General features: G+C 39.4%; 1 protein-coding gene across 2 annotated transcripts in view; it reads right to left on the bottom strand.

The window, feature by feature from the left end:
• The window catches only part of LOC105272608 (calcium and integrin-binding protein 1), a 69,193-nt gene that overhangs the window by 3,888 nt on the left and 40,222 nt on the right, over positions 1-25,083 (bottom strand). The window contains exon 3 of one of the 2 annotated variants that reach the window (XM_011314808.1): positions 1,043-1,290. In XM_011314808.1, the coding sequence (XP_011313110.1) occupies positions 1,043-1,290 (248 nt within the window). Of the gene's footprint in view, positions 1-1,028; positions 1,291-25,083 lie in introns of those variants that run through there. The other variant, XM_011314807.1, reaches the window with a different exon arrangement.

The following is a 25,083-nucleotide window of genomic DNA, read 5'->3' as shown; positions in this document are numbered from 1 at the left end:
GTATAGTGTGTATATTATGAGGACAGTCCCCGAAGTATCCACTACGTAAAAAAAATTATGAGGACTGTCCTCAAAACAGCCACATGTCCCCATATAATACCATACATGACCGAAAATGACCCCAAAGTAACCTTTATATATATATATTATATTATACTAAGTTTATATAATATAATATATAAATTTAATATAATTTATTAGAAAAAATGAAATCAAATTATTAAATCTATTAACTTTTTAGACTTTTTTCTTTCTTCTTTTTGAAATTCTATACATGTATATATTATATTGGAAATAACCGTGCATATATATTCCAATGATAACACCCCATACGTGGACGATTTGGCGCGCATAGCGCACCATATACGCTAGTCTCACAAAAAAGGAGAAAGGAGAGTAGCCACTGAAAAATCATCCACCCTCCAATATTCTCTAGATTTTGTTTAACATTCATATTTTGCTATGCGATTGTTGGATACATAATCTCACATAGCTCTAGTGGTTTTCTGGGCGACAACCTTTCCTAGGGAGAGTAGTTTCGCATATGCTATCTTCCGCTCATTCAAATGTTGAATAAAAGATAAATGATCCCTGACAACGATCGTCTCTTAGAATGAACAGGGGAAAATAATTTACTTTCATCTAGATCTTTATCCAAGATACACACCTCTTGTCCCATAATTATTTTATCAACGTAATAATAGTATGACCATTGATTAATTAAAAAAGGAGGAAGTTACTCCCGAGTCTTTCAGTAGCTATAGTTGAGAAAATTGCGCAGATAAGAATCAAAAACAAATTTTTCATATGCCCATTGTTCCGTTAAAACTGACAATAAAGCCATTCGAGTCGATTTCAATTTTTTTAATGACAAGACAGCACGCCTTAAGAGACATTCGTATTTCAAGCATTCGACAATGCCTCGATAAATTGAGTTTTTCATAGATATTTCTAAGTAAAACTACAGTACTGAAAATAAAAACCAATGGAAAAACATCCATTCAGAAAGTGATTTAGGCAAACACAAGTTATAATTCCTCACCAAATATTCTGAAGGCATGTTCAGCTTTTACAGCTTTGGGTGCAGCATCACTAAACACAGATGTCATATCCAAAAAATCCTCAAACGTACAGTCGCCATCCTGACTTGAACTGAAGACTTTGCAAATTCTGTCTCCAAATGGGTTAACTCGAAGTTCTGGATAGAGAAGGATTTTCGACATTGGTAATTTTGCATTTCTGTTGTGTCCTACTTTTTCAGGGGCCAGCGCTTTGAATTTTTGGTGAGCACTGGAATTTTAAATTAAAAAATAATGTTATCCACATGATTTCAATTTAGAATAAAAGGATTCAATTGTTCCATTTTGTGACCATGAAAAAAGATGTAAATAGAAATATCTAGATGAATGTCCCTGGATATTCAATTGTTATATTCAGAAGCGATATTTTACCTTCCCTGAATTACTAAACGCAACATGTATTGATGGAAGAGTTTGATATATAAAATATTTTAGGTTACTTCAACATTTTTGTTGAAAACTTCACATGGTTTCCGGAATTGTATATTATCGGATCTACCCTCAAAGTCACTGGGCAAACGGTTAAATATTACTTGAATCTTATAATATCCTATTTCCGGGCTACTTTCTAATACTAAATAGCACCAAATTTTCTGTCCATTTTCTTTTGGTATTGACAACAGACTTACTTCTAGTTCTGGTCTTGTCTCCTGTTTTGGAAATGGTTCTTGGTAATATCATTGTAATTACCAGAGTGCAGACTGCACTAGGGTCCGTTGTAGGGAAATTTCTAAACGGTTAACATCGGTGGCAATTGAAACACTCACCGTTAGTAATGGAGATATTCCCTATTTTGGCCCTCGGTTCGTAATTGCGAGTTCTACTTTATAGATGGTAATGTCTAGTTTCAAGTTTGCGGGCAAAATGGGGAGGGGGTGTGTATTATCCAGCATGTGATGTCTGATGTCTAATATCGATCATGTGATAAGCAATTTCTGATGTCTAATATTTTATATCTCCTAGCTGACCATCATAGCTGCAAAAATTTTCAGATGATCTCTGGATGTTGGCGACGGATTTTTTTCTTTTATGCTACCTAAATAATCATTATTACAACAACAAATCAATTTATGATTGTAAAATTTTTTCTTCAAAATTATTATGTATAGAAACTAATAAGAGAAATGAATATTTTTTTTTTCGAAATCGAATGTGAGGGATCATTTTAAACTCAATACTTCTCTTTCTCATTGAGATCAAACCGTGAACTGATCCACCCACTTGGCTGTGTGTTTACCGGTGAGGACGTGCTCGTCATATAAACATTGGCGGAGGCCTCGATTAGGTGATGCAAAGATTCATGTCAACAAGTGTCAGTTCAGCAGCCTCATTGAAGAAATTCAAAGTCATTTTTCACAATATTATTTGCAAATGCACTCAATCTCAATTTTATATCTCCAGGAGTGTCCCAATGCAGCCCATGGCAGTAACGTGACAACCGCTGATTTACATGTTTGTACTTGGAAAGCAGCTCATCCCATTTATGAAGAAAACTATCTCATGAACTTCCCATCACCATCAAGTTCTAACGCTGGAATGGCAAATTCTTTCACAATAAACTCATTTCCAAAATTTTTGAAAACTTCAATATTAACGACAACTGCCGTAGTCCAAGACTGACTGTGGATATCTCTCACGCTGTTAGCGAGCAACTACTAACGAATAGCTTGGGTAGATCGAATGAACATCTGCATAATATTGGATGGAGTGGGAGACGCCAACTTGCTCACGTTTTCATAAAGCCACTTTAAAGAATACCTATCTGACGTTATTGTGGCCCAATAGTGAGAAAGCAGAAACCGTTGAAAACTTTGCGAATTTTTCTTCTGTCGGGTTTCTTAGTAAACACGTATTCCTATAATTGAACTTTGTCTGCCAAATCACGTATTCTTAACATTAATACAATAGTCATTAAAATAGGCCGGTGATGATATTTTTATAGTACCTAATTTTTCCAGCTGCATGATGGTAGATCAAAAATATGCCGGAAAGTTGTGCGCGGGGGGGGGGGGAGTTACACGTGATTGAATGAGTCTTATAAGTCACCTTCTTCTCAGAGTCGAGCGCATTTTCAATCCGTAAGTTGAGTGTAAAAGCTGTATACTACTGTCATGTCTGATACGATTTCTACTTGTGAAGTAATTACAATTCGTCAATTTATTCAAAAATTAGAAACTTTGCAGAGAATAAAGCCCCATCGATTTGAACGTCGATTTGGCATTAAGTGTCTTCTGAAATAGCATCCGATAGTGGTGCTGATAATTGGAATATTTCTACTCAGTCAAGTCCTCAAGCCATGACTGATGTGCGTGAAAGCATTTACGATTCATTAGATTGTGTTCTGATCATAGAACCGCACCAACTATCCAAGCAGATAAAGGAGATGGTCCAATACGTGAGGAGAAAGAGATACTAAATATCTTCGATTCTTTTAGACTATCTTAGAGAGCCTAGAACCAGAATCTCCGCAGAGTCCCGTACCTGAGGAGCAGTACTCTTCTGAAAGCCTAGAACCAGAATTTGTAGAGCGTTCAGCACCTGAGGAGATTGGGATTGTGAAAATTGTAAACTTTCCAGCAAGTCCTGAACCAGAGTCTCCAGAAACTCCATCACCTGATAATAGAGGCTTGGTCAATCATTCAAACTCATCAACGGACAATTCTATGGTGGTAGCGGACGACTCGGATTCAGTGGAGATAAATGCAGTTGACTCTTTCGAGAATCCAATGGCGATTACATCAGAGGCTGCACCAATGATTCCAGTGAATGCTGAGACTGTACCCCCTGATTCAGCGGAGGATATGGAACCATTTCTTAGAAGGGGGGAAACTGTCTGTTCACCAGTTGATGATTCAAATGATGATGATGATGATGCGGAACCTGTTTAAGTTTTCCTACCTGAACAATAGGAAAGTGTGGTGTCGGAAAGGGCTCTCAAGAAAAAGCGTAGGGAAGTCATCAATCGCCGTTACAAAGTTTGTGGGTTCTACGAAGGTAGAACTTTCGTCACAATGGGCGACATTCGATTAACGCTTTTCTGTTCTCATGGGAATATTTATTTTCGGCCAATGTAATATTTCAGACATCTCAAGCGATTGTCAGCCAATATAAAAATCTATCCCCCGGTAAATTTTTAATGAAAAATTGAATTTAATCGTATCAATTGACTAAACGAATTATTAATTTCTCTCATTTTTCATCTTTTTCGTTGTTCTTTGACTGAATTATTAAAAAAAACCTTCTAACATATCATTATGCAGTAACAACAAATTGTAAACATCCAGTTAAAGTAATTTACAAACATTACTATAATCCCTTCTACTTATGAAGCTCTATAATATTATTTAGTAAAAAAAAAATGATGCCCTGCTTGAACATTGAATGAAGAACTTTTTTGGTAACATAAACCTTTCGTCGATGCTCCATTGTTCACCCTTCGCCAGATATAAACACTAGAGTTTGAGAGACACTAGACGTCCAACATGAGAGAGATAACTATTGAAGATTCAGACGGCTTTGTCTCACCAGTGCTCTTCTTCAGTACGTCTCCGAAATTACAGCAACAAGTAAGTGCTTCATGTGGAATGTGTGAATATTTTTCAGTGGGATTGTAGTGGTATTCGTGTTTTTTCTTATTAATGATGATTATTTTCTTTTATTGTGAAACCGAAAGTATATGTTCTCCTTGATCCAGAGATGCGGCAGGAAAACGAGGAGGATAATAAGATACTATTTTGTGGATGTCATCGAGATACAGGGCTTGCTTCTCCTTCTTGAATCGTTCTCTTTTGATTTTGTTAGAACTCGTAAGGTTACACTTTGTAAGGAAATCTGGGGAATTTCCTTTTGGCAGACAAGATCATTCAAAGAATTGTTAGAATATTGTGACTACGCAGAGAAAGACGCATTTGAGTCCAGAATTGAGATTTAGAGTCATTGACAATTTAGGATGTAAATGCATTTTTTTTATGACCAAAATTAGAGAGAACTTGGATTGCGTTTACGCCAAAATTATTGAGAGTTCGTATTGCGTATTCCGTCTTAATTTTTTTGAGTATTTAATTGCGATGTCACGCCAAAAATATTGACTTATAAGATTATTGGGGCTAGAGAGGAATTATCGCGAATTATAGCCAAATGCGGCGGCAAAATATCGAGAAATAAAAATTTAATTAGGTAGAATTCCATATTTAATCGCACCTTAAGCCAAAATATACCGAGCTGAACGGTTAGATTGAGGATAAAATTCTTAGGCAAATGTGCATGGTAGGTGTAGGAATAATTGCAATACTATCGCTCAAATTATAGGATTTACGGGGCAGAACAGGTTAGGGTTAGAGTTTCGGTGATAGGTCAGGAGGGAATCAGTGCAACCATGAGGAACTCCTGAGTAGTCAGGTAGCTTGGGGTTCGTGGACACTAAAGTTTAAAGAATTAGTAAGAATCAATTATGGAAGGAAAATTAGGATTTATGTAATTTTATTCGTTCTGATAGCGGGATCCCGTGAGAACACCATCCTAAATATGCGCCCTTAATTGAAAAGAATTTATTTGGTCAGGAAAACAGTTCATTATCTCGAGAGTACGTTAATTGCAGTTTTGCCGTATTTTATATTTCGCGCGCTAAGGAATTAAAGGTTACTAGGGTTTAGTTGCGAGACGGGGCGCTAACCGCATTCCCGCTCGCCATGCTGCGAAACCGCCAGTTAGTTGTTGACATCAGTAGAGATACGGGTGTGCAGCAAATTATTGTTTTTTGTGGTAATTACGGATTTTGGAGGATTCATTGTGTGCCGAGGAGTTAGCGTAAGGCGTGAAGAAGCTTTAGACACCAGGGAGGAGAGAAATAGTCGGAGATTTTGCTGAGATACAGGTTGGGGAGATGGAGGAAGATTTTCGGTGAGCATTACCATACATTCCCATTTAATTTTGCGGATTTCGCGTCACGAGTGTGTGTCAGGTTCATCCCCGCGCCTTCTAATTATTAATTAGCCAATGCTCAGTGCGGGAGAGCAGAATTCGTGCCTGTAGAGCCATTTTCACGGAAAATATCCGTTGGGGAACATCGCGCCTCGTGTTAGAAATTCTCATTGTTCGACACGACCCAACTGCGCATTAAACGTCGTATTCGAGAATTTTCGGCTACGTCACCCTTTAAAACGATTTTTGGGAATATTGTCGGATGATTAAAAATCATCAATTAGAGAGTCTTGCTTGGGACACGGAGCGGCGAACATCTCTTGTTCCCTTGTTTCGTGGAACTCCGAGGTGAGAGCTTCTCTCATCTCTCATTCCCTCTTGCGATTATTTTATCGCCTCTAATTGCCGTTTTAGTCATTTTTATTAATAATTAAATACGTCTACGATCGTTAATCATTCGACATGCGATTCACGGGCTAGTATTTCGGACATTTTGACATTCGGTGCAGTTCGTGTGTTTAGAGAATTCACCTCGAATCTCGTCTGCCGTGCCGGCCGATAGCTCTCACGTGGCAATGTTTAATGCTTATTGAGCCTCCACTTGTAGAATATTTCGAGCAGTGCCGTATCTGAGGTGCCATGAGCCCTGCGCCTTAAAGTTTTTTTATGGGGGTTCGGAAATTATTAATATTGGCGTATTTTCTCGAGCTTTGCTCCATTTATTGAATTATGCGCTCACCCCCATCCCGGTGGGGAATAAAAATTACCTTTGAATTGCGAATATTCGCCTGAGATTATTCTCGTGCCTTGTGGCCAAATTTGAGATTATTTCTGGGTCGCTGCGTATGTCACGCCTAATTTTATATGTCTCTCTCTCTCAACTTTGCATTAATAATCGTCCTATTGCATATAATTTTGATTTTGCTCTTGAATTTATAGATTTTGAGTAATTTATTTTAGAGTTTTGCCCAATAAACTTGTTTCCATCTGGTTCCACCCCTCTCTCCATAACCGACCCCCTGAGCAGCGCGGGTAATACCACATTTTCCTGGAATTTTCTTTCGAGATGTTGTTTTATAGTATTCTTTCGGGTTTTCGTTTCCGTTTTGAGAATTAAGATATTCCGGTTTGTTATTTCCGGAGGAACAAAAAATAACTGGTGTCCAATCTTTGATTTTTATCTTGACGATTTTACATTCCAGGGGAAAAGGGCGGGTTAACTGGGCAATTTCATCCCCAGTGAAATTGGGCATGTTAGAACTTATAGACTGGAGAGTAAATAACCAATTAGTCGGTCTACATCTATTACTTATAGGTTTTTCGCAAGAGGATGGGGTCTGCACTAATCACCACTAATAAAAGACTGAAAAACGATTCCGGGAAAAGTGGATAATCTTCATCCAACAGTCAAATTTTTCGCAGAAACTTAAGGATTTTCATACTTCCTAGAACTTCATAAATTAATTGATCCAAAGAAAAAATTCTTCGCATAAACTTAACCATTTTCAATTCCTGGAAATTGAGGGGACGCTGCAATAAATCGAACCAACTAAAACTTTATGACTCATTGAACGGGTCATAATGATATAAATTAATCGGAATTTTTCTGGAGGTTGTTAGTCTCATTGCGAGACGGAACGCAGCAGCATTGTGCACTGTTCCAGGATAATTGAAATTTTCTAGCATGCTTATCAGAATGCACAATCTTAAGACATTCAACAATGAATTGATCGATGTGCTTACTATATTAAATTTAATACTGGAGTTTTGAAAAGACGAAATAATCTATCAGTTTGTTATGCCCCAGAAATACAATTAATTAAGAAATAGTATTAGGTAATTTCTCATAATATGAGGACACGCGAAGTAGCACATATTATCAAAAAACATGTAATGTCGAATCAGACAATGTTGAAATATAAACTATTCTGAATATTTGTGGAATAAGTCCGCATATATTCGTCATAATGCGGATCACTGGGGTGCAGTGTCAGCACTTCGCCCCATCAACGGCTATGGCCTTTACGTACACCTGGGATGTCAACCGATGTCTCTTCAGGTGTAAAACAAAGATAGAACACTTGTTGCAATCGAATCCACGATGAAATATAAGCTCGTGAGTTCGTTGCCACTGGGTCAGTTAGTCAGGTTGTCAAACACAGACAATTAGTAATCCGACGATTCGTTAAGTCACTTTCTTATAACTCATATTGCCTGATATTTACGGCATTAGTCAAAGACTTTATTGATTTAATAAATCATTTAATCGCTAAAAAAGTTGAATCTCCCTGAGAGATATTTATTTCAAATTATCTACGAGTGATCTATCCCTATCATCGAACCCAACCGCTCGGGTCTATAACAAGTTGGTGAAAAAAATATAGTGCTCTCTACGATTACCAGGGTTCAGAGATATCAAAAGAGATTCACAAATAGACAGGATCGAGGTGGCCGTGTGCGGGTGTTGTCACATTGCAGAGAAGAAGAAACGCTTACAGATCACGTACGCTGGCGAGATGGGCCATCAGCTTTTCATTCCCGTATTCGCACGGGCGTTGTAATGAATTTCCAACATAATCATTCAGCTTCCTTTATCAAAGATGCAAGAGAATTGTCAACAGCGGCTTTGAGAAGTGTTTTCGAACAAACTGGTAATATCAAGGCAAATCCTATTTTGGCCTGCAAATTGACATTGAAAAAGTATGAAGTGATTACTAATGAAGGTAAATATTTCAATACGAAGAATGAAATCATTCTGCCAGTTACAGATCTAGCAACGTGGTTTGATGAGGATGTGATTGAGGCGTTGCTCACAAAAATCGGTGATTTCCAAGAACGTGACTTTGGATGGTAATGGAGTGAAATTCTAAATTTGATGATAACTATGAACTGATATGTTCTGCTGAAGGGTGGCTCTTCGACATACATGGAGCTGCAATATGATATCCAATGTTAAAAAAAACTCGGCAATGCAAAAGATTCGGATGAATTTCGTTTTTTGTGGTCATCTATTGCTGCTTTCTATTCGGTAAAAACTACTTCATCATATCCCGATTATGCCACTACAACTCTTCCACACAGCCAGAAGCTGTTTGATTCTGCAAATATTTGCTTCCCCGTGACTTTGAGTGCTATTCCAAAATTTGAGAAAAAGAATGACCTATCAATTAATGTGTATGGTATCGAATGTGGAGTGAACCGTGTGAGGGAAATCGCCCCTTTTTACCTCAGCCATATGAACTCACGCGTACCCACAATTCATTTACTCCTCTTTTGTTCGAATGTACATGTTGCAGCCGATGTTCAACCGATTTATCATGTTGCATGGATAAGAGATCTCTCAAGACTTGTGAGCGCGCAAATTTCCCATTTTGCATACCATATGTGATCTTTGTGATCGGTGTTTGTGTCACTTACACACGGAAAAAAATTATAAGACTCATTGACAGGATTGCGTCATTATCAATGAGTGCAAAATGGTTTCACCATCAGAAGAGATGAAAATCTTTAAATTTAAAAATCACAGATTTAAGGTGTCTGTGATATCTAACGTCGAATATCTGACGTATGATGTCTGATCTCTAATATCTAGCATGTGATGTCTACTGTCTAATACCCCATTTCTGAGGTCTAATGTCTAATATCGAATTCGCGATATTCACTATCTAACATTTTATAGCGGACAATCATATTTCAAAAATTGTTAGACGATCTGTTAGCGGTGGATTTTTTTCTTTTATGTTTCTCCAATAATCATAATTACAGCGACAAATTAATTCACGATAGAGACATTTTTTTTCAAAATCATTAGAATAGAAACTAATATGAAATTGCACACTCACGTGGTTGCGTGTGTTTACCGGTGAGCACGTACGCATAGTATAAACAAAACACGCAGCCTCTTGGATGCGTGCTTTCGAAGTTGAGTGAATACCTATTACATCGATAGAGAAGATGATATGATAGAACATAAAAAGTATAATAATTGAAAATGGGAATTTTTTACATTGAATGATGATGTGAGTTTTGTAAAAATGAAAATGAGAAAATTTTTAAAATGTGTAAATATATTTTTACATTTTACGAGTCAAAACGAAAAAGCGATTCTAAGATAATAACTGAATTAAAAATATCTGATTTTTTAGTCATACCGTTCATTAAAATCTTTATCATTATTTTCAAATTGTTGATGAGTACTCTGGAACCAATATTGCAAGTGACGCACAGTCACTAAACACAGCAAACTAACTCCATCGCTGTCTTGATGTGTCGATTCTTCACTGTGTCTCTCTCTCTCTCATTGAGATCGAAGCGCGTACTGGTTCCCACTCACGTGGCTGCGCGGCTTTACCGGTGGACACGTACGCGTCATATGAATATTGGCGGCGACCTCGCGAGGTCATGCTATGGTGATGCAAAGAGTCATCTGAACAAGTGCAAATTTATCAATCTCACCAGCTGAGATGGTACGGAGATTGAAGGAATTCAAATTCGCGTGTAAAAAAATTTAAAAAAAAATAATTTCTTGGAAAAATTTAACTGTTAAAAACGTAAACGCTTTTTGAGGAATTAACAATGGTTTTCGAGAAATAAGTTTTTATGTAGTGGTGGAGGAGGAGATAAGGTGATATAAATCATGATTTTTTGAGCAGCACTTCATTTGTAATTATGGAGAAGCTCTCACCAGAAGACATACGCTATTTGAACAGTACTCCACCGTACTGTTCCGACTTCGAGGATATAGTGGCGAAGCATTTCGGCGATGGATGCGATGAATTCGCATTTAGAGATCGCTGGTTTGTTAGAAACTTCTGAGCAAGAGCGTGCCCGCATTGAACTTTTGGTGTAGAAGTATCGGTATCGACGTGGAATCGAAATTTACTTCTTTAATTACACACGAAATTATTAATCCTAGCGATCATCCGCCGATTAAAAAGAGATCGAAGAAGTTGAGTATGTGGTCGGTTTGGCGAGTCGGACGTTGAATTTTGCCGAACGAAATTACTCTGTGACAGAGAAATAATGTCTAGAAGATTCATGGGGCATCGAACATTTTCGTCGCTATATAGAGGGTTCTCATTTCACGGTTGTGACTGACAATAGTAGTGTACATTGGTTGAGTAATTTTAGAGATCCGACTGGACGTTTGAATCGACGGGCTTTGAAGCTCCAGGGTTATGATTTTGATATCGTTCATTGCAAGGGGGCTATACACTATAGACCTGATGCATTATCGCGTATGCACGAGAACGATTTTGTGACTGATGAGGTGCCGGTGGTCGAAGCAATTGATGTTATCTCTGAAGAGAAATTAAACGTTTGGTATCGCCAGTGAAAATTTGCGATGAGTGGTATAGGCGTCGTAAAGCTGCAGTGCTAGAGCAGCCCGCTAAATGGCCGGATTGGGGAGTTGAGGACGGGCAGTTGTATCGTTTCGAGCCGAATCCTCTCGTCACAACAGTTCCAGAAGATTTAGATGCGTGAAAATTAGTGCCGCCACGAGCTTGTCGTCATGGTATTACAGTTGAGAATCATGAACCTCTTTCTGCAGGGCATTTAGGTATCAAAAAAATGCATGTTTTCATTGTTGAACATCAGGTAAAATACTATAATACTCATCATCGTGATGTTCCTTTTGAGAGCGGTGATACAGTGAGGAGAAAAACTCGTCAGCTTTCGAATGCGGCTAAAGAACAAGCAGCGAAATTATTCAAGAAATATTCGACTGAGATTGTCCATGTATCGCGCATTATATCGCCATTAGTTTATAAGATATCGAATGATCGAGGTAGTTGTCGGACGGCATCATGTAAAGGATCTTTTGGAAGCTCGCTATAATAATGTTATTGATGTTCACTTGTCTGATGAAGATAAATGAAAAACTCGGGTTAATTCTCGTATTGTGTTTAAAATTTTAATTGAAGATTTAAGTATTGTTTTGTAATTAGACTTCTGTAACTAGTAAATCATTTGTTTCAGTGGTCGTGATGAACCGTTTAACGAACGAACAGTGGTTGAAGGCCCTTGATATTTATCGAGTTCTGCGTGCGATCGATCGGGAACGTCGTCCAGTTCTGGTTCTTGAAATGGAATCGGAGCTGGTACGTTAATTTTTGAGAATGGGTTTAACGTGGGAAGAGTCATTGCCCCACCTAATAAGCCTGCAAAGAGTGACGAATTGTCATTAGACGTTCTTCCTCGGATATCAGAGAAAGCTCTTGCAGCACCGTGGTACCAGTGTGAGTATTGCAGAAAGCCTATGATGTTGACGCATGATGTCGGGGTTAACACTGACCCAGTTTCGAGGATTCGGACTAGTGTCAGGCATCAGGTTGCTGCAATTTCATCGACGGTATCAGTTTCGTTGGCTGATTTGCAAGAGGGATCTCGCTAACCGTATCCACGGACTTCTCGGGAAAAAGCCAAAGCAAATGCTCTCGAGTGGGTAGAGATTGTGAGCAGGGATTCTTTGGTTTGGGGACCGCCAGTCGAGATTATTGGGTGCTTTAATTGTACAGATATCGCTCATAAACTTGCTGAGTATGAGAGTGTAACAGGATTTCGTCGTGGCATACTTTGTTGGAATTGTGGAACCCCAGAGGTCGTTCATCTTGAATGTCCTTTTTGTTACCCTCTTCAGTATGGGTTGGTTCCACAATTCTGATACCGAGGAGCGAAATAGTTAGTTCTCGTTCTTATAGCGAAATTCGGATATCGTCGCATACCTATATCGCGGCTTGAGTATTATTATCTATTATAAGATCGCTTATCTATGATTCTATCGATACTTTACTTGAGTGTATTTTATTATATTTTAGCGAATCCTGTAAATAAAGGTCATAGATTTTGGTAGAATTGTGTGTTGTCTTATTGTAGTTAGAATCACTGATGTTATCGAATATCGTTATGAATTTATTATTGTTTTTATTGGTTTTTCAACTTTGTTCGGTATCGGATGAGACTCGTCTGGAAGCTTGACATTTAGAGTCTGTTGATTTAATATTTTGGAAATGTTCAACCGCCTCCGGTCTAGGAGAAGGCAAGTTGTAACGAGTTATGCTGGGTCTCGACCGCTCGACGGTCATTCTGATGTCCAGACGAGGAGTCACCGGGAACAAGAGTTGAAATTTGTAAGAGTATTTTTCCCGGGTTAACACCCCGGGATAATCCGCCTCTATCGTTCACGATTGGGCGCCAGCCAGGTTTTTCGGGAAAACCTGACGGAAAACCAGCCGCGAAGGAATTTCGTCAACTCCGCGGACTTTCGGTGGCGGGTCTCACAATGCCGAGCCAGCATCAGCATGACACGGTAGAGTGGGCGAGGTTCACCAACGTACGAGTAACTTCAATCACTAACTTCTGCCGTGCTTACGGCATCGTCAACGATATCTTTCGGGGAACGCATCCCCCAGACTCTCGTGGAGGGATGTGACCATCCCTCTCACGTGGTACTCTCTCCTCTGGGGTGGCTCAACCCCAGACAAGACACAGATTACCTGCGAATCCTTCTCACCCCGCACGGCGCCGAACTGCTCGAGGCACATGCGACGTAGGTATCCGGAGACCTTTCTCACCCACCTAACGTCCACCCCAACTCGAGAGCTCGGTAATAGCAATCTCATCGCGAGTCAAAACTAGAGTTACTTCCCATGGAGGCGGGTGTGACCGGACCGACGGGAAACGCCTGGAATCCCAGCCCTTAGTCCACCCCAACACCATGGATTTCGCCCTAGAGATGGATCTCTGTAGCCTCGGATTCTCGTCCGTAGCCTCAAAGTAATCCATTGCACTGATCGGGGACACATAAGTGTCCCCTTCTCTCGCTATTCCAAGATTCCTTGGAACCACGTACCCTTCATAGTCCCGGCAGGGATTATTGCCACCAACTGATCCCGAGCTCATAAAACATCCGCTCGAGACCAAGACTCGACGCGAACTGTCCTGAAATCTACCAGGGCCTTCTCCCCCTAGTCTGAGCATCTCAGCGACTATGGGTCATCCGTTACCCCACAGCCACCAATCAACTCGACGGGATCCCGGGGGCGCTAGTCCTTTCACCTAGCTGTTGGTCCCTGGTCTAAGTCGACGGCGCCCTTCGGAACCACCCAGTTGGAATGCCTGTACGTCGGCCCTGGACTCCCTAACACAGCTGGGTGGATTTCCGAATTGGGAAACAGCTATCGTCAGCGCCATCACAGTGTTCCGAAACATGGTCTCACCCTACCACGGTTCTTCCCACTATGTGATTGGTGAAATTCATCTTCAGAGCGGCCTGATTGGCCGTCGTCCGATGTTCTACTCATCTTTCGCTCGGCTATGTTATGGGATTTTTATATTTTTGCTAATTCTATTTTTTTTTTCTTGCGAAATTCTATTTTGGTTGTATTAGGACAATGTTATCGCTTACCGATGGACCATTTCAAAACAGGACTTCGGGGGACAATGAGGATTAGTAGATTCTGAATGTTGTGGCTCCAGCATTCTTTTTGGAAGAACTACACAATTTGAATGGATGTCCTGTCGGCGCGTCGAGTCCTAGTGGCAAGTGTAGACACGAGATGGTACCATCGGATGGGTCAGAGATTTGGAAGAATCCGCCTTGGAAATTTTGGAAATTCCAAGCAAGAGAATTGTTGATGAGTTTGCGAATCCTTGATGCAATAATTTAACTTAGGTAATGTATGTTGATCATTCCTTAATTATTGCAATAATTGGGTTTCTGCTGTGTTGCCGACTTTCGATTGAAATATTGTTGACTGATGAAATATTAATAAGTTTCTCCAGACTTTGGTTGATGGCCCATCAACAAACCAATTGTCGCCTATTAGTAGCCAATCAAATGATTGGCAACGTTATCTCGTTCGACGTTCGACTTGGCGTTGTTTTACTTAACACTCACCATTTGGACATCAATTGAGATAGACACGTTGATTATCAAATTGTATTGGACTATCGCGGAGAAAAGAGTTAAGAATTTTTAAAAGTCTTTTAATTGTGTTGAGGACAATTTCGGTCTTTATTGAGGAGGTCTGACGGTACTGGACAAGGTATTAGATATCAATAAGCGACTGAACATCTCCGGAAGTTTTATGGTTATCCTGAAAATTAATTTGAGTTTGATTTGTTAGGACGCTTGTCGTCCATTTTCTTATTGTCCAGTTCTCCAGGAGAGTTTTGCCATTACTGGGGAAAGCAATTTTGTAATTTCTTTTAGCGATATTTTCGATAACTATTGGGGTCATCAAATCTTGCTCAGGTTATAGAGACTATATATTTTTGTTTGTTTTGTTTAAATAATTTTTTGATTCAACGGAAATTGGAATTGTAGCGTTGCTATTGACACTCGAGTGATTTTTGGTTGGAAAGTGGCCTTCAGAGGTTAACAAATTTTATGGGAGTCGAGAGAATCGAAATAATTCCAGTTTCACGTGTTCGTAGCGTTGTTATTATTACCGCCTTTTGTTTGCATTGACCTTCGGGGAAATACTGAATCCCTTGTCTCAGATTAATAGCTATTTATTTTTTTTGACTTGACCATTCTCCAAGAATAATTCATTTATTGGATTCCGGAATTTAATTTTTATGATTTGATTTATTTTTTTTTAACATTGACTATTTTCTTAATTTTGACAAATATCTGACTTGGTGACCTGACTTAGTTTATTCAGTTTCAATTATTAACGAAGTGATTAGCGATTTAAAATTGTATCGAGTTTGTTCGATTTGTGATAATGTTATTTAGAATTCTAATGAAATATTGAATTTCGTAATTTGCATTCGGACCCGAAGTTATCGTCTTTGACTAAAGGAAGAGCGAATAAATTCCAAATTTAGGAATTTGGCTTATGTAGCGAAACCTAATCATCTCAGAGTTTTTTCTTGGAGCAGGGTTTTGGACACAGCCGCCTCCGCGGTTGATACTGAGTTGCCGGTTAGTGTTCCAGTCGTTTCGTTTCTTTTGAATTATATTAATTAATTAGTATTAATTAATAGTGATTAAATCTAAATTAGTTTTTCGTGCGTTTTAGATAGAAGACGCACTGGCGCCTGACTACAGTTTATTTAGTTCGGTCGCCGAGGGCTTCGGAACTAGTTTTCTTTTCGCTGTAGCGAGCCGACTGGGTAAAGCCTGTCGAGAGAGAACTAACAATACAAATCATGTCTCAGAGAGACACGTCTTTGACTTGCGTCTAAGGCGCAGAGAGCGATTTGCAATATAATTTCTCAAGCCTGTAAAGGGGAGAAACAAAAAGAGTGCAACCGTCTCTCCGTCCAGGAATAAAAGAAGAACCGATAGCGGTGAGTGCACAGTTGTACAGCGGAAAGGCCAGTTCTCAATCCTGAGAAAGGGGAGAATGTCCAGGCAGTACAGAGTGCGTAGGATGGCTAAAAGCAAAGGTTAAAGGACCTAGATAGCTAGCCAGGTAGTTCCGCGCTCAAGGCAGGACCGAGCATGAACTGAGATGAGAGAACTCGCGTAGGTGCTTATATAGCTGCCAGTGAAAAGTGGGCGAAGCGTCGTGTGACGTAGTCCCAAGTGTTCCCCACTCTGGTAGTCGTACGGAAGTACGATCTGGGCGCTGCAGGCAATCTACAAACACTACCGCGGGTAGATAATTGTAGCGAAGGCTACACCGCGAGAAAGCGAAATTCGTCACAACATATATGACATATATGCATGTCCGATACTGCGTACTTCGCATACTCTATCCCCTATGTACTATTGCATGTCTGTACATATATACATGTTCTATTCTACGTCTTGATTGAAGTGAAGTTCACATTGTGTCAAATATTCTGGAGGTTTTTGTGTTTGTCCGGCAAAACTCTGTTTCGACATCAATGATATTCGCTTTTTGTAGAAATGAAAATTGCTCGTTATTCACCCATGGAAGCAGATTATGCCGGGAATAAGCTGTGTGAAGAGCTCCTCAAAAGTCAATCCTATGCTATCTAAGGATGCTTATGAATAGCAACCAGGAAGGTTGCGTAGATCTTGTTTTCAGAAACACTAATGGAAATGATTAGTTCTGTAATGAATTAAGAGGAAACATGTAAGAGATATTTATGAATACGAAAGATGCTCTTAACTGAGGTGTGTAAAAATGTTCTAAAATAGGTTCTAATGAATACTAACTTGCAAAATAGTATGAAACCACGATTTTTTTACCTCTAGTTGTTCATAAAAATCAGCTTTTGTTTCATAAATACGAAGAAAACATTTAATACAAAAACATTGTACGTCGTTTTCAATTAAAAAACGCAGCAGCAATGATCGTTCCTTGCCAGGAGAATGAATTAACACGTCTTTAACCGGAAAAAGATGGCGCACTACGAGTATCTTACAACGCCACCTAGAATCGATAACCTATCTTCAGGGGTTTTTTCGTGGTTTAATTTCAATTGGCTGTCAAATTAATTATAATAATTCTTGAAAAATCATTTTTATAATTTTAATTAGTGTCCAAATATATAATTGTTAACATGACCCTGATGGTTGGCACCCAGACCTAACCCACAGTGAACCCAGACTCGGTTGTGTCGGGTTCGGCAAAAACACAAAGTTGAGGTTAAATGGTGAATCTAACATTCAGGGGTATCTAAACGCAATGTGTGTTGCGGTCTTTTTCATATTATCGCTGAACTATTTTAAGTGTATAGAGACATTGTCCAAGAATGTGGATAATTAAATGAACATGTTTTAATGATAATGTGCTAGCTCTGGTTAAAGTCCAAAACCCAGACTGATGATTTTTATTGATTAACAAGTTAGCAATGTTGCTCAATAAATCTAGGAACAATTGTACCTCCAGAGTGATCATGGAAGGTGTATTGAAATAAGGGAAAGGGTGACAAGGATTGTTTGAGGGATGAAATGCCGACTCTGGGGCAACACTGGGTCATAGTCTCCATCCCAGAATTGTCTTTCTCTTTATTTAACATCTTTTCAATATCAGTGAATAAATGATAGGGATGAATAAAAAGAATCATTCTATCATTGGAATGATTCTACGGTGATCTAGAAATGCGGAGGGGAGTTGGGATGTATTCAAAGTGAAAAAATACTTATTCACCAACATTGAAAACATGTTAAATAAAGAGAATAACTCTGGGTTGAGGAGTGTGATCCAGTGTTGACCCAGAGTTTAGATTTTTTCGCTTTGAATTCTCCCCAACTCCCCTCTGCACTTCTAGGTTACCCTAGAATAATTCCAATGATACAATGATTCTTTTTATTCACCCTTATTATTTATTCACCGATATTGAAAAGATGTTAAATAAAGAGAAAGATAACTTTAATCTGTTGACACTTGGCACTTTAATGCTGGAATGATCCATGAAACATTTTTCATATACGAATGGATTTTGATGTTACTCTAATAAACAACGATGTACGTGCCACCATTGAAATTTGTCCATTTGGTTACTAACGAATGGAGTGTGGAGTGACCGTTCATAGACAAGAAACTTGTAATTACTCCTAAACAAACCACGAGACTACAAACTAAGAAAATGCTACAATTTTTAATGTGTCAGTTTTCATTCGATGGATGGTAAAAATCCCTATATTTCGATTACAATGAAACCTGTAGTTAACAATCGCGAGTGGTTTGTACGCAAACAGGTCACTTTCGCGGAACTTATAAAAATGTTTTAACAAGAAGTCACTCCACATTTCAATCTTGCAACAATGAGAATATGAGCACTCGCACTTATGATTCTGTCGTCAACCTGTGGGTATTGATGATCACTTGAATATAAATAGAAATTATACACTAATTACAAAAAACGACAAACCATTTTGACTGTGAATTTGATGTGCGCGGAGTCACCTATAAATGTTATCCTTAAAGTAGTTTAAACGTCGCTCCTGTAGTGATCGCTCAACTCCAAGTCAACAAATTCTTACTTCGATTTTTTACGCTTCAACTTGCTTTCAATACATGATAAAAATTTCGATTGGACTAGAATCAAACTTATAATTGATCCGTACCAGTGCCCTATTGCAAGATGGAAGATATTTTTTTGCCCAAACTATCAAAATGTGATGTTTACTACAATTCACTACATCCCGTTCTGGCTAAAGTCGGAATATGAGCGGAACTTAATAGTTATTTTAGCATCATTCTGTAGTTATTCATGATTTGAGAAAATTTATTACCTGGATGAAAATTCTGCAGCAACTATGAAAAAGTACAAACCATTTGGACTGTGAATATCAAATATCCGGCGAGTCACAGAAAACGTAGTCATAGAAAACGTAGTTTCGCGCAGCTTACAAAAATGTGTTCACTACAATTCATCACATCATTCTATAGTTATTGACGATTTATGAAATATATTGGACAGTAATGAAAATTCAACAACAACATACAGCAACTACAAAAAATTACAAACCATCGAAATTCGCAATGTCATTTATGCGACGATGCCTTATTGAATCTTTTTTTTACTGTGAATTGAGAAATTAGTTTTAAAATTACCTCGCGGCTACAGATCAAACAATTATTACTAAAATGATCTACTGGTCCATTCAGTCCGGATATCTGATCTAATTCGCCAACCTATTAGAATCTAGTCTGTAGTTAACCCATGTTGATGAGTTATTGACGAACAAAGATGTTAGTCTTCTGGGAACTATGAAAATGGTTGCACTACAATCACCTACTTTAAATTTTCGACACGCTAGGATGACAACCGATGAGAGCTCTGGGTAATTATTCTTGCAACATTTAAAAGTTAATGATGATCTATCAGTATAATGTAACAAGTTGTTTGATTTCGACCGTTCGACGGTCATTTTGATGTCCAGGCGAAAAGTCACCGGGAACAAGAGTGGAAATTATGATATTTTGGCATTTGATTAATTTTATTATTTTTGGTATTCTTTATTGTATCGAGTCATTGTCATTGCTTACCGATGAACAATTGCATCGCGAGACTTTAGAGGACAAGGAGGGATTGTATCTATGGATTTTGGTGGTTCCAGCAATTTAGGAAAGGAGCATGTAATTTGAAGGATGTCCTGTCCGCACGCTGAGTCCCGGTGACTAGTGAGGACGACAGATGGCGCCATCGGATGGGCCAGAGATTTGGAGGAATTCGCCTTGGAGTTTAGGGAAATTCCGAGCGAGAGAATTGCTAATGAGTTTAACGAACTTGGGATGCAATAAATTAATTCAGGCAATGTGTGTTTGTCATTGCTCAATTAACATTGTAATAATTGGGTTATGCTGTTTTACCGATACCCGATTAAAATATTATTTGGCTGGTAAAATGTTAATAAGTGTCACGAGACTTTGATAGATGGCCAATCAATAAATCGATTATAGCCCATTGTTAGCCAATTTAATGATTGCTAACGTTATCTCGGACGACGCTCGATTTGGCGTCGTTCTATCGAATTACTCGTCGTTTGGACATCATTCAAGGCAGTCACATTACTTGTGGAATTTATTTCGGTGTATCGCGGAGAAAAGAAAAATTGATTTTGGAGAAGTCCTACCAATTGTTTCGAGGACGATTTTATTTATTGGGAGAGGTCTAACGGCTGGATAAATTGATTGGATATGGTTAAGCGATTGGACACTTCCAAAAAGTATTTTTGGTTAACTTGTCAATTGTTTACGATTTTGATTTCGTTAGGACGCTTGGCGTCTATTGTCTTATGGTCAATTTCTCCAGGGGGCTTTTGCCATTGCTGGGAAAAGTTGTTTGTAATTTTCTAGCGATATATTCCGACAATTTTGGTGCTATCGGCTCTTGTTCAGGTTATAAGGCTACTTTCTTTAGACACTTCGTGAATTTAAGGGCAATTGGAATTATAGCGTGTAACGAGATTTTCTCGTTACTAGTGATTATCACTAGGATAGTCACTAGGTAAGGGAAGCGACATCTAACGCCGGCTGAAATAGCCGAGCGAAAGATGAATAGACCATCGGACGACGGCCAATCAGGCCGCTCCGAAGGTAAATTAGACCAATCACACAGTGGGAAGAAACGTGGTAGGGTGAGACCATGTTTCGGAACACTGTGATGGCGCTGACGATAGCTGTTTCCCAATTTGGAAATCCACCCAGCTGTGTTAGGGAGTTCAGGGCCGACGTACAGGCGTTCCAACTGGGTGGTTCCGAAGGGCGCCGTCGATTTAGACCAGGGACCAACGGCTAGGTGAAAGGACTAGCGCCCCCGGGATCCCGTCGAGTTGATTGGTGGCTGTGGGGTAACGGATGACCCACAGTCGCTGAGATGCTGAGACTAGGGGGAGAAGGCCCTGGGAGATTTCAGGACAGTTCGCGTTGAGTGCTGGTCTCGAGCGGATGTTTTAGGAGCTCGGGATCAGTTGGTGGCAATAATCCCTGCCGGGATTATGAAGGGTACGTGGTTCCAAGGAATCTTGGAATAGCGAGAGAAGGGGACACTTATGTGTCCCCGATCAGTGAAATGGATTACTTTGAGGCTACGGACGAGAGTTCGCGGCTACAGAGATCCATCTCTAGGGCGAAATCCATGGTGTTGGGGTGGACTAAGGGCTGGGATTCAAAGTGTTTCCCGTCGGTCCGGTCACACGCGCCTCCATGGGAAGTAACTCTAGTTTTGACTCGCGATGAGATTGCTATTACTGAGCTCTCGAGTTGGGGTGGACGTTAGGTGGGTGAGAAAGGTCTCCGGATACCTACGTCGCATGTGCCTCGAGCAGTTCGGCGCCCTGCGGGGTGAGAAGGATTCGCAGGTAATCTGTGTTTCGTCTGGGGTTGAGCCACTCCAGAGGAGAGAGTACCACGTGAGAGGGATTGCCACATCCCTCCACGAGAGTCTGGGGGATACGTTCCCCGAAAAATATCGTTGACGATGCCGTGAGCACGGCAGAAGTTAGTGATTGAAGTTACTCGGATGTTGGTGAACCTCGCCCACTCTACCGTGTCATGCTGATGCTGGCTCGGCATTGTGAGACGCGCCACCGAAAGTCCGCGGGGTTGACGAAATTCCTTCGCGGCTGGTTTTCCGTCAGGTTTTCCAGAAAAACCTGGCTGGCGCCCAATCGTGAACGATAGAGGCGGCAGCCAGAATAGTTTGAGGATTATCCCGGGGTGTTGACCCGGGAAAAATACTCTTACAAGCGTCATTAGCGACGCTCTTCTAATTTTTTTTCGATTGAGAAGTAACTTCAAAGGTCAACGGATTGTACAGAAATTTAGTACTTGAAATAATTCCAGTTTCTCGTGTTTTTCATGATTTCGTTGTACTACCTTTTGCTTGTGTTAACCTTGGAGAAATTATGGAATCCCTTGTCTCAGATTTTCTTTTATTTATTTTCTTGACTTTAATCACTTTTAATCACTTCTTTAAAATATTACTTTTCATTTGATTCAAGAATTTGATACTGCGATTCAGTTAATTTTTTTTTTTGACATTGACTATTTCTTATAATCTTGACAAATATTTGACCTTGCATCTTGACTTTGTTTTGTTAGTTTGATTCGTTAACGAAGTGCTTAGGGATTTTAAATTGTATCCAGTTTTTCGACTTTAAAATTTGTAGACTAGAATTTTAGCGAAATTTATCGAAATCTATTATTTGGTTTAAACCCGAGGTTATCGTCTCTATCGAATTGAAGGACGAATAAATAGTCTTATTAAGTGAGTCTGGTAATGTTTGTTTATTTTGAGAAAACCCAATCATTTCAGAGTTGTCTCTTGGAGCAGGATTTTTGAACCCAGCCGCCTCCGCGGTTGATGCTGAGTTGCCGGTTACTGTAACTATCGTTATTTCGTTTGAATGGTTTTTGCGCGTTTTGATAAGAAAACGTACTGGCGCCTGACTTAAGTTTAGTTAGTTTGGTCGCAGGGGGCTTCGTATTTCCTTTGCTTTCCGCGAGGAGGAGAAATACGTCACAATAGATACCGCCAATTGAAATTTTTCTTCAACTACAATAAACTACAGAACATTCCATCTCAGAAAACTAAGTGTCCGGGGACCTATCGATTAATTCTGTCTTCACGGTATTTGAAAAATGAATTCCTGTGTAATGGCTTAACTACAAATGACAAAAATGTTATTACAATCATCTGCGCGTCAATCTGCTTCGAACATGCAGTCAAATTTTTCAATCGGTCAATGTGGGCTGCCAACTTCACACATCTAAAAAAATGCTTGGAACATGAATATTCTAAATTATTTATCCGCAATGCTTCTCACGACTTCTCATTTCTTGAGTTTTTTGGTACTAACCGATTATTGATAAATAATTAATATTCTGACTATTGCGGGCGGAAAAACGTTTTTGAGTAAAATTCGTCTGCTTTCGATGGGAAAAATTCTTGAATATTCTTTCCTGTTTGCGAAACGCTTTTACCAATATAAGTTCATAAACAAACTAGTAGTCGCGTTGTTGGTCGCTCGCTTCGCTCGCTCCCGAAGTGGGGTGCGTAGTTGTGGGTGGCTTGCTGGCGAATGCATTCATGCGGGTGTGACCCGTTCAACGGGTCGAACCAATAACTTCCTATTCTATAATGATTCTCCTGTCTTATAATAATTTTTATACCCCTCAAAATCTATAACGCTTTTTTGGAGAATGAATGGAGCTATTTCGTGTACAACAGGATCAGCACCGAAACACATCGAGACGCTTCAATTGTCTTTTGTTACACCTCGATTGCATCATCCGTTCACAAAAAAATGTTTGCGAAATTTTGTTTCCCATTTTGTTTTTGGAAAACCTGGAGAACGACTGGAGCGATTCAATCTACGATTCAATCAGTGCAGAATGATGTGAAGACGCTTCGATTGTACCATATTAGACCTCGATCGCATAAGTCGTTCATGAGAAATCGCTGATTAATTTTTTGCTATAATATTTCTCGACAAACTGGTGAACGACTGTAGCTAGTCAGTGTATAACATAATCAGCGCTGAATTGCATTGAAACGCTTCGATTGCCTTTTGTTACACCTCGATCGCATCATCTGTTCACAAAAAAATGTTTGAGAAATTTCGTTTCCCATTCTTTTCTTTTAAACTGGAAAACGATTGGAGGGATTCAATTTATAATCTAATCAGTAGTGAATGACATCAAGATTCTTCGATTGCATTATATTAGACCTCTATCGCATCATTTATCCACAAGAAATCGTTGATGAAATTTTCTTTTTCATAGTTTTTCTGGACAAAGTGCAGAATGGCTGGAGCTATTCCGTGTACAACATAATTAGCGCGCAATCGCATTAGGAGACTTCGATTGCGTTCCATTGGATCGCGATCGCATCATCCCTTCGCGAGAAAATGTTAGCAAAATTATATTTCCCTGATTTTCTGGAAAAACTGGAGAACAACACTAGAGCGATTCTATCCATAATTTGATTAGTGCTGAATGTCGTCATGACGCTTCGATTACACTAGATTAAATCTCGATCGCATCGTTCATGCACGAGAAATCGCTGAAGCAATTTTGTCTCTCAAATTTGTTTCTGGAAAAACTGGAAAACGGCTGGAGCAATTCGATCTATAATCTAATCAGCACCAAATGGCGTGGAAACGCTTCGATGGTATCAGTTTCACTTCGATCGCATCATCCATTTTTGAGAAATCGTTGACGATAATTTTCGGACAAGAAATCGTTGATGAAATTTCCTTTTTCGCAGTTTTTCTGGAAAAACTAGAAAACGGCTGGAGCAATTCCATCTATAATTTAATCAGCGTGGCGTGGAAACGCTTCGATGGTATCAGCTTGACTCCGATCGCATCATCCATTTTTGAGAAATCGTTGACGATAAATTTCGGACAAGAAATCGTTGATGAAATTTCCGTTGTCGCAGTTTTTCTGGAAAAACTGGAAAACGGCAGGAGCAATTCCTTCTATAATCTAATCAGCACCAAATGGCGTGAAAGCGCTTTAATGGTATCAATTTGACTTCGATCGCATCATCCATTTTTGAGAAATCGTTGACGATAAATTTCGGCCACGTACATCGCCAGGACATGCACACACCCACACACACACACACACACACACACACACACACACACACACACACACACACACACACACACACACACACACACACACACACACACACACACACA

The sequence above is a fragment of the Fopius arisanus genome, unplaced genomic scaffold (assembly GCF_000806365.1).
Source record: "Fopius arisanus strain USDA-PBARC FA_bdor unplaced genomic scaffold, ASM80636v1 scaffold00218, whole genome shotgun sequence".
NCBI classification, from domain to species: Eukaryota; Metazoa; Arthropoda; class Insecta; order Hymenoptera; family Braconidae; genus Fopius; species Fopius arisanus.
Note: the sequence above shows the minus strand (reverse complement) of the source record. Positions and strands in the feature narration are given on the sequence as shown.